Genomic DNA, 15,679 nt, shown 5'->3' on the forward strand with positions numbered 1-15,679 from the left:
ATAACCTAACAAGGTCTGGGCCGAGAGATATTCAACGACTCCCTCATCACTCCTCTCGCATAACCTAAAAAGGTCCGGGCCGGGAGATATAGAGGCCTTTTACAACAAAACGCCCCCAGACCGTAGCCTGCGTCGTTTGGAGGTGCTCAGAGTAACCACTACTCAGACTTCTTAATACTCCTCCCGCATAACCATCCAGGTTCGGGCCGAGAGTCACAACAACAATTATTTTACAAGCATACAACCAAACGCTCCCCAGGCATCGGCTTGCGTCGTTCGGAGGTTTTCTAGCATACAACGGAACGCTCCCTAAACATCGGCCTGCGTTATTCCGAGGTTTTCAAACATACAACGAAACGCTCCCCAGGCATTGGCCTACGTCGTTCCAAGGTTCAAACAATACCAAAACAATATTTCTGACTTCTCCACTCGGGAGTAAAATCACCAATCAATGAAACCAGTATTGTAACCAGAGTCAAACATTTCAAATCGGCACCAAAACGGGTTCAAAACAGATACTATCCATTTCAAACAAATTCCAACAAGATCACCAAACAAGTTCTCACATTTCAAACTTAAAAAGCAATCTCGACATCACCCGATCATCTTCCTTCAACTTCAAGTCGTGTCTATGTCTATCAACTGCCTTCTTGTGCCATGTTTGAGACTTCTCTAGAGCCTCGCGAACCTTCACAAAAGCAGTGTCCAAATCCCTCATGTACTGATCTACTTCAAAAACCTTGTCCTTGGTGCTTAGAAATGAAAGACCTTCTTAGCACCTGCCTCAAATGGCGCCTTCCCCGTCGAAGAGTAAACCGTGTTATTGTAGGCATTTCCACCAAAGGCAAATATTTTTCCCATTGAGTCTTCTGATCGGAGATGTAAGACTTTAATAAATCCAAAACCACTGAATTGGCTATCTCAGATTGTCCATCTGTCTGCGAGTGGAATGATGATGAGAACTCCAACCGCGTGCCAATGTTCTCCCAAATTGCCCTCCAAAACAAACTCGTGAATCGGGGATCTTTGTCTTGGACTATCGTCTCAGGCATGCCATGTAATCGGAAAATCTGAGCAATGAACAATCTTGCTAAATGATCAGGCCTTACTAGAATAAAGTGAGCTTGCTTGCTAAATCTGTCGTTGATTGTCCAAATGCCAGCATGCCCACTTTGAGTCTTGGGGAGATCAAAGATGAAATCCATAGCAATGCTTTCCCAGGGACGGGTGGGAATGGCTAAAGGCAGTAGAAGTCCCTGTGTCTTATTCCTGTCAAATTCAACCTTTTGGCATACTAAACAATTGCGAACAAAGTCATCCACATCCTTTTTGAGCCTCGGCCAATAGAAGTAACGCTCCACACCCTTCAAGGTGGTATCTATGCCAAAACCTTTTCCCTCAAAGGCAATGTAATACACAACATTGTTTTCTGCATCAAATAGCCATCCCGTATGGAATAGCTTGAAACTGTCTCCCCATTCTCTATCCGAGTAAAAATGTCAACAAAGTCAGGATATGTGGCGTACTGATCAACCATGTCCTCGAAGCTTTGGTGGTGAATCGCGGAAATAGCCAAAACGAAGGACTTCCGAGACAATGCATCTGCCACTATATTCTTATGTCCTTGAACATGGACAATTTGGAAGTGAAACTGTGACAGGATGTTAGCCCATCGCATCTGCTTTTCCGAAAGCTGCTTTTGGGACAAGAAATAGCATAAACACTGGTGATCTATAAAGATTGTGAAATCGGCTCCGAGTAAATAGTGCCGCCACTGTGGAAGAGCATACATGGATCATTGCCAATAGCTCTTTCTCATATATCTGTGCTACCAACTCTGGTCATGAAAACATCCTGCTTTCGTAAGCAACGACATGGCCTTCTTGCATCAAAACTACTCCCAAACTACGACCACAAGCATCACAATAAACTTTGAATGGCTTTTGCAGGTCTGGCAAAGCCAACACAGGTCCGGTAGTTAATTTCTCTTTGAGCGTCTGAAAAGCGGTCATCTCTGTGGATTCCCACGTGAAAGGGACTCCTTTTTTGAGTCAGTAAATGCAAAGGTGAAGCTATCTCTACAAACTTTCGAATGAACAGCCGATAGTAAGAGCACAAGCCCAAAAAGCTTCGAATTTCCTGAACATTCTTTGGTTCAAGCCAATGGTGGATAGTCTCAATTTTGGCCGGGTCCATCTGCACTCCTTCTGCTGAGACGATGTGCCCCACGAAATGTATCTCCGATAAGAAAAACTCGCTCATTGGCATTGATAACCAATTTATGCTTCCGCAATGCCTGAAGATAATCATTGTGCTCTGCTTCATTCTTGGAGAAAACTAATGTCGTCAAAGAAAGTGCCACAAAAGCTCGATACTCTCGAAAAATCCTATCCATCATTCGATTGAACGTGGTTGAAGCATTTTTAAGTCCAAAAGGCATCACCAAATATTCGTGTAAACCAAAAGTTGTCCGAAAAGCTGTCTTGTAGACATCCCCCGGAGCAATTCACATCTGATGATATCCAATTTTCAAATCAATTCTATTGAAGAAAGAGGATCCCTGAAGTCTGTCAAGAATATCATCGATCCTTGGGATAGGGAATCGGTTCTTGATGGTGATTTTATTGAGAGCTCTATAATCAATGCACAATCTCCAAGATCCGTTTTTCTTTAATACTAGCAAAACCTGAGAACAGTAAGGTGACGTGTTGGGTTGGATGAGACTCTTTTCTAGAAGTTCTTTTACTTGATTCATTATTTCTTCATTTTGTGCTCGGCTAACTCGATAGGGTGGTCGGTTCGGTGGTGTACTTCCAGGAATCAAATCAATCGTATGGTCCTCACGACGAGGTGGAGGTAACTCCCTTGGTAGGCCTTCAGAGAAGCAATCAGCCTGTGTGTGCAGAAATTCTTGCCGTTCCTTATTCAATTCAAACGTATTGGCTCGTTGTTCATCATTCAATTCTTTCTAGTAGATCAAGTAAAGGAAAAGACTGGATTTCATTAAGTTGAAAATGGCCGAAGCCGATACGATAGGGATGGACTCGCCCTTCAATTTTACGTCAAGCACAATTTTCCTGCCCTTCTCATTCGTCAAAGTCGCTTTCTTAGCCCGATAGTCAACCACGGCGTTGTTCTTGTGGTACCAAGGGATTCCTAGGAGAACATCACACCCTTCCAAACGCATGATGTAAAAGTCCTTGTGCCCTAAATACCCCTAACAATGCAAACGAAGTTTGCCAATGACAGGTGTGATGGCAACATCCCGTCCGGGTGCCGCTAGAACTGCCTCCGCCTATGGCCCCATTCTGTCAGGTGTAATTCCAAGTGGAGCCGCCAATTCACGTGAAATGAAGTTGGTCTTGGCTCCTCCGTCAAAGAAGATGAGGGCTTCCTGATCTCGTACTTTGCCCCATGCGCGACAAAGTTCTGTGCTTTCGTCCATTTGATCTGGGTCGGTCCCCATACAATCCGGTACCAGTCCTGATTTCATCTTTCCTTTTCTGCCACGTTCTTCAGCTGCTCTGGAACTCTCTGGCCTGTCTTCTGATTGTCCTCGTTGTGCCTTGTTAGGGCACCTTGCAAAGATGTGTCCTTGTTCTCCGCAGTCAAAACACTTCCCCTCTTTGAGGTAGTCTGATCTCTGTTCCTCCATCAATTCCCCTCTTTGAGGTAGTCTGATCTCTGTTCCTCCATCAATTGGGGTCGTGCCTCCTTTTTCTGAAACGTCCTTTTTCTTATGTTATCATTTGTCAAATTCTATCCAATCCTTGGTGTCAAAACTTGATCAGTGGGGTAAGTCAAGTTACCCGAATGCATAGCAAATCCTTGCTTAGCATGTCCCATCAATTGTTGTATGGACTCGGACTTCTGCTCAAGGCAGTAATCTCGGATTTCTTTGGGAAGTTCACAACAAAACCGCTCAATTTGTTGCTTAAAAGTGACCTTCTTAAAAGAAGAGATAGGTAGAAAAGCATCCCAGAATCTCTCATAATAAGCATCCAAAGAGTCGGCCTTGGTCATCCGAAGATGGTTCCAAGCTGTAATCACATCTCGTTCGTACTCCTCAGTCAGCCAAGAGGAAATAAAGAGCTGTTTGAATTTCAACCACTTGGTAGGGGCTTCTTTCCTTAAAAGAAGAGTGGACCACCACGTTCGTGCATTTCCTTTTAAAAATGATGCTGCCCTCCTGATTTTGGAGTGCTCTAAGTAGCTCCCTCCAAAGAATGCCATGTCAAACTATTGAATAAAGGCTAAAGCCGTGGGAGCATCTTGAAACCCTGAAAAGTATTCAAACTTTACTGCCTGTCCACCCTCCTTAAATTCCTTGGTCTTTTTGCCCTTGTCCTCAAGAAAATCATATTGGTTGGCTTTGTAAAAGTGTTTCTTCTTTGAATAGAACATGTGGTCATCGAAGTCCGAACTCTCAGAGGACAATGAATCCCCGATGAATCCTCGTCAAAACTATCATAAATATGTCAAGATCTACGGTATGATCTGCTCTTCTTTGCCTTCTTCTTGTTCTTTCCAAATCTCTGGTTCTTTCTTCGTTTCTTGCCCTTTCGGTCCTCATCACTCGAATCGGAAGAGGAAGAGCTATCCGAACTCTGTCAAAAGAAGATGAAGATGAACTGTACAGTCCTTCGAAGCGTACATGCTACTTCTGTTTTCTTGCACTTGCAAAAGAAGATTGACGGCCCAAATAACCGCGGTAGTCAGTCCCCTTGTTGCGTTTCTTCGATGGTTTCTTCGCCCTCAAAAGTTGGTTAACTCGTCTTTCAACAACGTCATCGAGTTCTTCTTCAGTAAACATCCTTGGGGTAGGAGGTTTCTTAAGGGCTGATTTTATTGGTGTATCGATGGCTTTCTGCCAATGCGTATGCACTTCGTCAATCGAGTGCCAGGTCAAAAATTTTGCATGTTGTGGATCCTTTGCATATTGGATCATCTGCTTTGCGCAATCATCAACCTACTATTGACGTTGCCGAATTGTCAAAAGAAGATGAGGATGAACTGTACAGTCCTTCAAAGCGTACATGCTACTTCTGTTTTCTTGCACTTGCAAAAGAAGATTGACGGCCCAAATAACCGCGGTAGTCAATCCCCTTGTTGCGTTTCTTCGATAGTTGCTTCACCCCCAAAAGTTGGCGTTCAACAACGTCATCAAGTTCTTCTTCAGTAAACATCCTTGGGGTCAGAGGTTTCTTGAGGGCTGATTTTATTGGTGTATTGATGGCTTTCTGCCAATGCGTATGCACTTCGTCAATCGGGTGCCGGGTCAAAAAATTTGCATGTTGTGGATCCTTTGCAAATTGGATCGTCTGCTTTACGCAATCATCAACCTGCTACTGACGTTGCATCTCCATTAGTTGATACTCTGTAGGCCGAGGTGGCTCGTATTCTTGATCTACTAACTCATTCGAATTTCCCATGCTGCCTCCCGTTCTTGAAGTGGCAGGAGGAGTCGTGTGATTCTTGCCGGAATCCATGTGTCTTGCCGAAAAAGGGATTGGATTTCCCGGTAGAAGAGAAATCGATTGAGCTTTGATACCACTGGAACAGACTTGGACATGCCAAATCGAGAATCTAGTACAACACACGAGAGAGAAACGATCTAAAATACTTCACACTTAATTCACAGTTCAGTTGAGTCAACATGGCCGGCGTAGTTCCCTGCCCAGAGAGATTGGCCCCAAAGACTGGCACCCCTTTCGGTATTTCTTTTTGTATTAATGCCTGAGAAAAGTACAGTTGCCCTTGGCTCTCCTCTGCTCACCGGCTCATCCGCTCTTGTGTGCCAGAGAGAGGCCAAGGGTCTTATGTAAAGGCCCTTGGCCATGAAAAGCAGTACATGAAAAGGCTTCACACTCTAAAGCACTAGCACAATTTGCGTTATTCCGTACAGCCTGCCACATCAGCACAGCCAGCACCATTTGCGGAAATCCGTGCGGTCAGCCACGTCAACATTCTAACGCGATTTGCGGGTTTCCGTACAGCCAGTCGCTTGTCTCTTTTTTTGAAGTGCTCGTGTCCCTAGGGCCCTGTTAGCAGATGCCCTATAAGTTGGGACAACTTATGGACATGCCACGTCATCAATTTGTGACATTCCAAGAAAAGCCAAGTTTAGGTAGTATATAAATGACCCTTGGGGGTCTCTTTTCATATACCTTTGAGATCAGCCTCAAAGGCACCAAGGTAGCAACCACTTGCCTTGAAGAAACCTTCCAGCCTATAGATCCGCTCTATTATATACAGGGCAACCCAATTGCTGCCCATTCATCACAAAGAGGAAAGACTTCAGCCACTAATGCTTTCATTTTGCAGGCCTGAGGCATATCACTGCGCAGGACGATCCCTCTTGTATCAATGTCCGCCATTTCTAAATTAATGAAAATACATATTTCTGCTTACTCGATTGTTGTCAAAGGGAGGACGTTAGAGTCGGAGCCTCCTAATTTTCTTGAGTCTCATAAAGATTGCTTCTCAAAGGTTCTTGCAGGCGAGTTACCTCCTAAGCGGCCAGAAGAACACACAATTAATTTGATTCCAGGGAGTTCATCTCCAAACAAACCCTCGCACAGAGTTAGCCAAGCACAGCAGGAAGAGATCATGAGCTATTGAAAAGGGGCTTGATCAAACTGGGTTTATAACCTTTTCCTTCTGCCAGTGCTACTTGTGCAAAAGAAAGACAGAAGGATGTGCATTGGCTATACAGCTCTCAATAAAATCACCATCAAGAATAGGTTTCCAATACCCAGTATCGATGATATACTTGAGATTACAAGGTGCTATCAGATCAGGTTTGCTCCTGGAGATGTGCATACGACCGCGTTTAAGACGTCCTTTGGACTGTACAGTTTTCAGTGATGCCCTTGGGCTTACCAATGCTCTTACGACGTTCAACAGGATGACAGACAAGAATTTCGAGAGCACAGGCAGTATGTGGGCACAATCTTTGACATTGTTTTCTTTAAGTCTGAAGGAGTTCATTGAGAGCATCTGGCACAGGTGTTTACAGCATTCTGGAACATAGATTGGTGATCAACGGAAAGAAAGAAGTTCTTTATGCGAGAGATGCACTTCCTAGGGAACTTTTGTTCTTACTATTATCAGACGGTTTTGCAGAGATTTCTTTTACAGTAAACCCTCATTGCCCCCCTCCCACTCCCTGGTGATTTATTGTGTTGGTGTCTTCGCCCCTTCTGCAATGGAAGAAGCCAGTTTCCTTTAACCCTCATCCCCCCCCCCCCGCCCCCACCAACTGAACTTTTACCCCACAAGAAAGAGGCAATGTAGCGTCAACCCAGAGCAACAATAGCTATGAAGGAAAAATGGGAGAACTATAAAAAGTGGAGCACAATAACAAGCCAGCCACAATCGACTTACGGAGCTCTAAGGATCGAACAAAGAAACAAACCAAGGTATATTAGCATCTCTTCAAGGCCAAAACAGTCCACGAGACCAGAACAAGGTACATTTGAATATGATTTCTCTCATGATAAAATGTCACAAAAGATGAAGCGTAATCTCCTCTAACAGGAATAAAAAAACAAGCTCATGAACAACTCCCGAGCCACACGCTACAACTGGCAATTCATAGGACTCTAGAAGTACTCTCTACTCAACAATATCTCCATTAACACTTACCTTGAGAGGAGGATATTCCCGTAAATATGTAAATATTACGTACAAAAATTGTTCCTCTCATTGTTTTTTCCTCAAATAATGCAAACAACCTATTCTATGTCAATCTATGTATTGTAAAGACTACCTTGTCTACATTATTTCCAATGAAAAAAAGAACTGAGAGCATCCATTTTTATGCCAAGAACTCACCAACATATGGCAGTCAGGACCACATGGAGCAATAGATCCATCCACAGTATTGCATGGTGTTTGCTTGTCACTCTACATAATATAAGGAAACAAATCAGCCTTGATGCAGAAATTGCCTTGACACCTTTGCACACAAATATCAATTCATATCAAAGCCGGAAAATTAACGAAGGGAGATGTTTATTACAGGTTGAATCACTTTCTGGGAGCAACCGTGCAAACGACAATCAAAGACCTGTCATCAAAGTTTACTGCTTGTTTAATCATTGCACAAAACACCTGAACCACAGATAAAATTTTAGTAGATATCATTCTGATTCTTTTCCTTGAGAAAGAGCTATGAAGCAACCGAGCAACCCTCAGTCATGGCAAAAGCCTCCTTGATCATATTCAAGCTGAGCAATGTATTCTTGATTTCCTCCACATGCAGCTGATTTGCAACATCGTACAAACCACTCTTGATCAATGGTTGATTGCATGCAAAAGTTTGTACAGCACGTTTGTAATAGGCAGTCTTATTTTATTTGCATAACCGCTTCAGATGTACTACCATATATTCTTAAGCTCAAGAGAGATACCAAACAGCGGCGGCAAAAAAGATTGTCGAAGGAATCCATGGCAGCACTCAAATCTTTATCATCTGAAATGATATTGTCTTCCTTGTTTTGTGTCTTTAATTCATTATGGTCAAGGATTTCCTTTGGCAGAATGGTTCCCTCATCTTTCTGCACTGCATAATCAATTCCTTGTCGAAGAACATATTCTCTTAACAAGTCATCATTCTTCAGAGCTTCATACCTAGCCTTCAAAGCCCATGCAACCAAAACATTATTACCATAATTACAAACAAACAATCATGAAGAGACTTAAAATCCCTTTGATTGCCATGGATCAAAATCATAAGATTGGTTACTTCAATTTCAGAAGGTTCTGCGTCTACACAGTTTCCGAGTGCTTTCAAAACAGGTTCATCCATACCAAGCTCCTCGATAGTTTTCCTGCAACAAAGGCATATAAGGACAAGGGAAAAAACATCCAAAACATGCATCAAAAAACCAAGAAAGAAAATGTGATTCTTCACCCAAATCTGGAAACAGCATCAAAAAAATTGGCCTTTCTCAAACTATGCCCATCTGAAAATACATTATGCACAGAAACAAGACATACCATTGTGGACCAGCACTTGTAAAAAATTCCACGTAGATGGGACTAAAATAGTCTGATTACAACAGAGAAAGACAGTCCCACTTTAAAAAATAACAATGAGTCTTCTTTTGACTAGTCTACCACCAAGAATTCTTACGAGTCCAAGAACAAGCACGTATTGTCCTACTGTTGCAATCTCCATGATTAAATGCCCTCATGCACAGTGAAGCATGCGAGACCACTCCTTGGGTTTTCAGATGTGAAGGATGTTACATATGTTGGCATTCTAGCCTGCCTGGGCCCTGCATATGAGCAAATGTTGGGGGCTATCTTGAGCAGAATGTTCCGCATCTTTAAGAAGAAGGTGAAATAGAAAAACATAGTATCATGCCCATTTAAGAGAGTGCCAGCACTAAGACTATCGGTATATGTCATAATGGAGTGCACATGAAAGCGAGGACGGAAGGAGGCCTATATTGATGTCTCTAATAGGTCAATGTCACCTATGAGACTAGATGGTACATACAATGAGATGTATTGCTATTCTGGGAAAATTTTAAACAAGCCTAAAGCTACACGCTTGAAGCTGCCAGTCTAAAAGTACATCCATCGTCAAAAATATACAAGTCACTCAAAAGCTCTCTTTTTCGAGTCTCAATGTAGTATCTCTACCTTGAGAAGAGGTATTTCTGAGCGATTGAGATGCCTTGGCATGTTCCTCCAGTGGGCCCCAATGATAGCTTTGATTTGTCTATGGTGAGGGTGCTTGGGTCTGCTCCCAAGTAAGGCATCTCACTCAACTAAGTCTCTACTCCATCCAATGTGACACTGCTAGAAAAGGAAACACCTTGATGATGTATCCCTGCTAGTGTCGGTGAAGCTGGCATGGGGTCACCAGCTGTACTCCTACAGGCTGCCACATCATCTGCTGGGTCAGCTGCGACTTCTTCCATATCCGAAACGTACTCAACCCTCTGCTTTGTCCTATTGCCACGTCATATCTGTCGTGCCAGCAGAGTGCCCCATGTCACCAGCTCAGCACCCGATTTGTCACACCAGTGATCTGCTTTCTAATCCAGATGATATCCTGCTGGCCTGGAACAACCCTTCTCTACTAGCTTGCCTAGTCATCACAGCCATATGGCTGGCAACTCTCCCTCTGTTGAATTATCAACTATCGGCTTGACATTGTAATATCACAACAACCAGGTGGCTCTGCCGCACGTAGTCCTACTATACAACCAGTTTGGGCCGAACTGCAAAGGCGGGAGTCCTTCTATATCCAGGCCATGTGTGATGAGCCTGTAACAATTTTGGCTAAATTGCTAGCCATTAATGTAAGTAAATAAAAAATATTTTCACAAAAGATCTATTACGAATTTACTGGTACAAATTAGTTTAATAAAAGACAGGTGAGTTTTTCTGGTGCAATCTGCCATATGGGAAATTTACCGACGTCCAGATAGTTAGCAAGATGCAATGCAAAGTGCGTTACTACAAGCACATGAACAAGATGGTGTCCCTAGATTACAAAATACATTATTTATTATTTTTGGCCACCCGTGAAAAATGTCCAGCCAAAAGTTATACAACATGTCTGTGGGAGCAGACAGACTCGATCACGGTATAGATTCAGATAAGGAGAACGTGCTCCAATTAGACCAAAAACTAATTCATAAAAAACTTAACATTAAAATAAGGCTAAAAACTAAAACTCCCAACATAGGAAATTTGGTACGCTTAGTCAAAGGTAGTGCTGGCTTTTTATGTGTCTGAATGTCCTCTTTTCTCTACCAGTTCTCCACACCTTGCTATGATTAGCGCTAACGCTGCCTTTTCTTCTCCTCTCAGAGGTTTACATAACACGCACTCTCTTAGAGAATTACATAACATGGAAGAAGAGGACTTACCTTGCCCAATTAGAGGAGAGTCGTTGAAGCTATTCATGAACCGTGACTTAGAGGAGGCATGGAGATTTTTTCATGAGCATTCCCCCCCACCGGCTATCACATCAACTGATCTTATGCAGAATCTCTTACACAGCTCCAGGACAACAATCTCTACCCGACCCTCCAGAGCCATGACCACAGACATGCACTTTCTTACCACTGGGATGGTAAAGAAATCCATTGACGGGATGAAGATCAGGAGAGCATATGATCATGATGGATTGATGGTGGAGCACTTTATACATGCTAGAGATATGCTTGCAAAGCTTCTTGCAGTACTAATCAACCAAGCCATGTGTGAGGGTTTTCCCGATACTTGGAGCATGTCTACTATTGTGCCTATCTTCAAAGCAGCAGACACCATGATACCGGGAAATTACCATACTATCATGATTGGGCACACACTAGCTAGGTTGTATGCATCTATTCTTAAGCAGGGGCTGAGTAGATGGGTAGAAAGAGCTGGCATTCGGGCAACACGGCCAAGCAGGTTTCAAGAGCGGCTTTTCTACTCTTGATCATATATTGACACTCAGAGCTGTTATTCAGGAAAGCAGATCACATGGTAAGAGAATTTATTGTACCTTTGCATTTGATACGGTTCCTAGAGCTCGATTGATGCAAAGACTACTAGAGATGGAAGTACCCACAAAGCCGATTTGGGGAGTCATGGTATTATACAAGACAATTGTGGGGCAGGTTTGTACTCCCGAGGGGTTATCGAGCATATTTATTCCACTATTGGAGTGAAACAGGGATGCCCACTCTCCCCTACATTGTTTGGTTTGTATGTAGGTGAGGTTTCAGATTACATTGAGAGGGGAGGCGACAAAGGAGAACAACTAGCAAGGACCTGGAGCTCATTAGTATTGTATGCAGATGAAATTGTGTTGATCTCAGATTCACCAGAGGGGATGCAGTGACACTTGGACGCATTGCAGACTTTTGCTAGTGATAGCGGCTTGTCCGTGAACCTTGGCAAGACCAAAGTTATGGTGTTCAACACCACAGCACAGTGGGTCACACGATCTCCACTGACCTTCACATATGGTCAACAGATGGTTAAGTGCACAGACACATACACTTACCTGGGAGTGGTATTCAACGGTCCAAATTTCTCCTTGAGGAGAGAAGTAGAGACCGGACTAACTAGAGCATATGCAGCTTTGGGGAACATGGAGAGAATGTGTTCACAGATTCATTTTCACGAACCTCGGACAAAGCTCTAGCTATTTGACACATTGGTTACTTCAGCTATGCTTTATGGGGTGCAGATAGGGGGACCATCAATAGACCATTATAGCCGAGCTGACAGTACTGATGGATAGAGATGTATGGAGAGACCTTTGGTCTCTATGATTTTCCCGGATGATTAGGGCAAAGGCCTTTGTACTGCACGAGATTATCTATTTAGAGCTTGTTGCTCCCCCGCTGGTCATAGAGGCACTTACCAGATCCGTCTCTTTTATACACAATATCTGGGATCTCCCCAAAGATAGATATGCTTGCCTAGCTTTGGAGTCTTCTCGACAGCTTGTCTCACAGTGAGACACATCTTGTTGGTATGCACAGATGACATCATGGTTTCAACTACATGGTTTTAGTATGGACGGACTACTCGTTGGATGATGGACCCTCCTTGTCCCTCACATGGACTGAGATTACCCACCTCATTAGACAGGATTTGATTCAGCTAGACACGACGAGGACATGGACACAGCCGACACAAGAGCTTGGCACGAAGATGGCTTTCTACAAAGAATATCTTCTCCAGCTCACAGAGGATGGATATTTGATCAGACCTGCCTATACGGACACTCATCTATCCCAGGGGATACGATGCGCTATTGCTCAAATGCGCACATCATCGCATCAGCTAGAGATTGAGATTGGCAAATTTAGGAGAGTACCGGTAGAGGCCTCCAGTTGTGTCATATAGAGCCAAAGACAGAGTTGCATCACCAATGTTATTGCCCGGTATACTAGAGGCCGCTTTCATTGTCTATATTCAGAGAGGGCTTTGGACCACTGGCTAGAGTCATGACCGAAGATGCCTCGCGTTGTTTTTTCTAGAGAGCTGCGCACACACAAGGAGAGTCTCTTGAGGCGATTAGACAGTGGGAAACATTCACAAAGGGAGATCTCTGACTTCTTTAGAGCAGAGACTCTGCAGTCAGAGGAGCAAGCTTCACAGCAGACTTCAAAGTCCACATATATCAGAGGTATATTGACTAATAAAGGCATTGAGCTTGGGAGAGCTAGACGCCCACGTCTACGAGGGCCACCACAACATCGGCGGAGGCTCCATAAGAGGATCAGGATTATTCTAGCACGAAATGGGAGACGTCCACTACGACGATTTACAGAGGCGGACATTGACGATGCTCTATAGCGGCCGATGCAGTACATGCTTGGACAACGCCCGATGCCGGGCATCCTTGGACACTAATGTTTATGTTAGCTTTTACTTTACTTCATTTTATTTTGTACCTAGACATTGTATTAGATCCACCAAGATTGTATCAGTTTGGTTTCATAGGCCATTTTGGCCTTTTGAAGACGTTTAATATAACATACTAGATTCTACCACATATAATCCATAACTGCCAAAGGACATTTTAGAACCAACCTTCAATTACACATGTCACAGTGCAAACTCTCAGGATTCATTTAACGTTTACCATGTACATAAAAAATTCAAGAATCTAAGACACAGCACAGCCTGTACAAGTTGTAGTGCACTTACAAGATTCAAGAATCATTGAAGAGATAGAGAGTATAAAGAATTATGTAAGAACAGGAGAGTATAAACGGTGGGCTTTTTGCCCAAAATAATTAGCTATTCTCTAAAACCGTAAGCCTAGTAAAAGCGACCCTAAAAAGCTACATCTCGCCCCAAAATTCTAGAAAAAAAAATCAGTACGTGCGGTGTCATGATGTGGCATCTACATAAGGTGAAATTGATAATTTCACCTCACTTCTTATGCTTTTTGATAAGTGGTAGCAAACGGTATAACGTATATAGTGTCATACAAAGTGACTACTATGGTTGTTGTCATGTACATACCTTACCGGGGAGTTACCGGGGAATCGTTGCCCTAGACGTGGGTTTGATGCATGTTTATCACATAGAACATGCCTGATTTGGTTTAAGGATGTACATACGTCAAGTGTTTCATGATGACACTCGTCTCACCTACAAAGTTTGATGCGGTTAAAAACTACCAAAACTAGTAACTAGCCAGCAGAGACATCACAAAGTTGTCGAGAGGTCAAGACAAGTGGAAAATTGATGTTCAACATGAAATTTAAGCTCAAGGAAAAATTTTCACACAAATAGGGATTTTTTCCAGCATATTCGGGTTTTTAATGCTCAAAAAGGGTCATTTTTGGGGCTAAAATTGATCAAAGTCGTCATTTTTGAGAAAAAATGCTCAAAAATTCTCACATCAACATTTTGCACGAGTTGGTAAGCAAGGGGGCTGCTTGCTTAGGGCTGAAAACCTGCAATTTTTCCCCTTCTCCGTATTCCCTTCACGGTTGCTCTCTATGAATGTGTAGTGCAGCCTCATCCTCTACTATCTTGTATCTAGGCTTGTGAGAGTGTGAATGAGGGTTTCCCCTCATCAAAATGGTGTGTGGGCTTCAATATGGAAGCTCTTAAATCTCTGAAAAAATTAGAAAATGGTCGATGTGGAGGTGGAAGCTCGTGATTTCCATTCACAACAATTTGAAGTTACGACTATGTAATTAGAGGCGAGGCTATAAGATTCCAACAAACAGGTTTGGATTTTAATTTTTTCTTTCTTGGCTGAACTTTCAAGAATTTTGATTCATCATCTTGCTTCAAAAATTCCACCAAGCAACTATTCTCTTCACAAACTCTCACAAACCAAAGGCCCAACACCTTCCCAGCTAGACCGCACACTTTCTAACAACATTATGATTCATACATAATGATCTTTGTACAATATGGATGTACAGTACGGTACAGATCCGTACGGATCCAACGTTGTCTCATGAAAGAGCCAAAAATGAGTCTGAGATTGCGTGCACATCTAACCCTAAGTGCATGTGGACAAGCTGTAACTCCTACCTCTAGGGTCTAGGACAGCCTAAGAAGTGTTCTAGCACCTTTGTGAGCCTGTTTGCAAGACGTGCATGTCCCAACGCTTTAGAGTCGTTGCATACCCTTTGATTGCACATGATCACTGAAACCGGCCCATGGGGGGGGCGGTAGCGTTGGCTTTCACCCGAAATTCTTTACTTTAGACACACACAAAAACAACGTGCAAAGGAAACCTGCGACGGGAATTAACACTTGAATACACATACGGCTCGGAAGCTAGAATGCCCGGAGCAGACGCCGACAACCTGTAGGTCCCAAAATTGGCGCCCCTTTCGGTATTTCTTTATACTTTGAGAGGGTAAATTTACAAAGTAGAATCCTGGGAATCCTTGTCTATATCCAACTAGTAACCACTTGATTTGGCCAAATTTCGGCAACATAACAACCCCAAAACTTGCGCGAAACCAATTCCCCTGCTAGAACTCACTTCCACTGGCATAAACCCTCTGATTCTTGCCTAAAAACAGTAAATTCAGCACACTGTATTTACTGGTTTTTGCCCTGTTTTCAGCCCCAAACAGTCTCGTAACTGTCCTCTGCCAGTGGGGCACTATTCCCAATGGTTCTGGCGTCCGTATGGCTGAAAAACAGTCAATTTACAACGCATACACAACGCTGA

The 15,679-nt window shown here is 43.2% G+C and overlaps 1 protein-coding gene across 2 annotated transcripts in view; it reads right to left on the reverse strand.

The window, feature by feature from the left end:
- Positions 1-15,679, reverse strand: part of CLF (SET domain-containing protein) — a 129,082-nt gene that overhangs the window by 28,354 nt on the left and 85,049 nt on the right. For both annotated transcript variants that reach the window (XM_086501676.1, XM_086501677.1), the window contains 4 exons: positions 8,750-8,834; positions 8,415-8,639; positions 8,024-8,071; positions 7,837-7,908 (listed from right to left, as the gene is read on the reverse strand). In XM_086501676.1, the coding sequence (XP_086357802.1) occupies positions 7,837-7,908; positions 8,024-8,071; positions 8,415-8,639; positions 8,750-8,834 (430 nt within the window). The remainder of the gene's footprint in view (positions 1-7,836; positions 7,909-8,023; positions 8,072-8,414; positions 8,640-8,749; positions 8,835-15,679) is intronic.

The sequence above is a fragment of the Adiantum capillus-veneris genome, chromosome 26 (genome assembly GCF_014529385.1).
Source record: "Adiantum capillus-veneris isolate H3 chromosome 26, ASM1452938v2, whole genome shotgun sequence".
Taxonomy (NCBI): Eukaryota; Viridiplantae; Streptophyta; class Polypodiopsida; order Polypodiales; family Pteridaceae; genus Adiantum; species Adiantum capillus-veneris.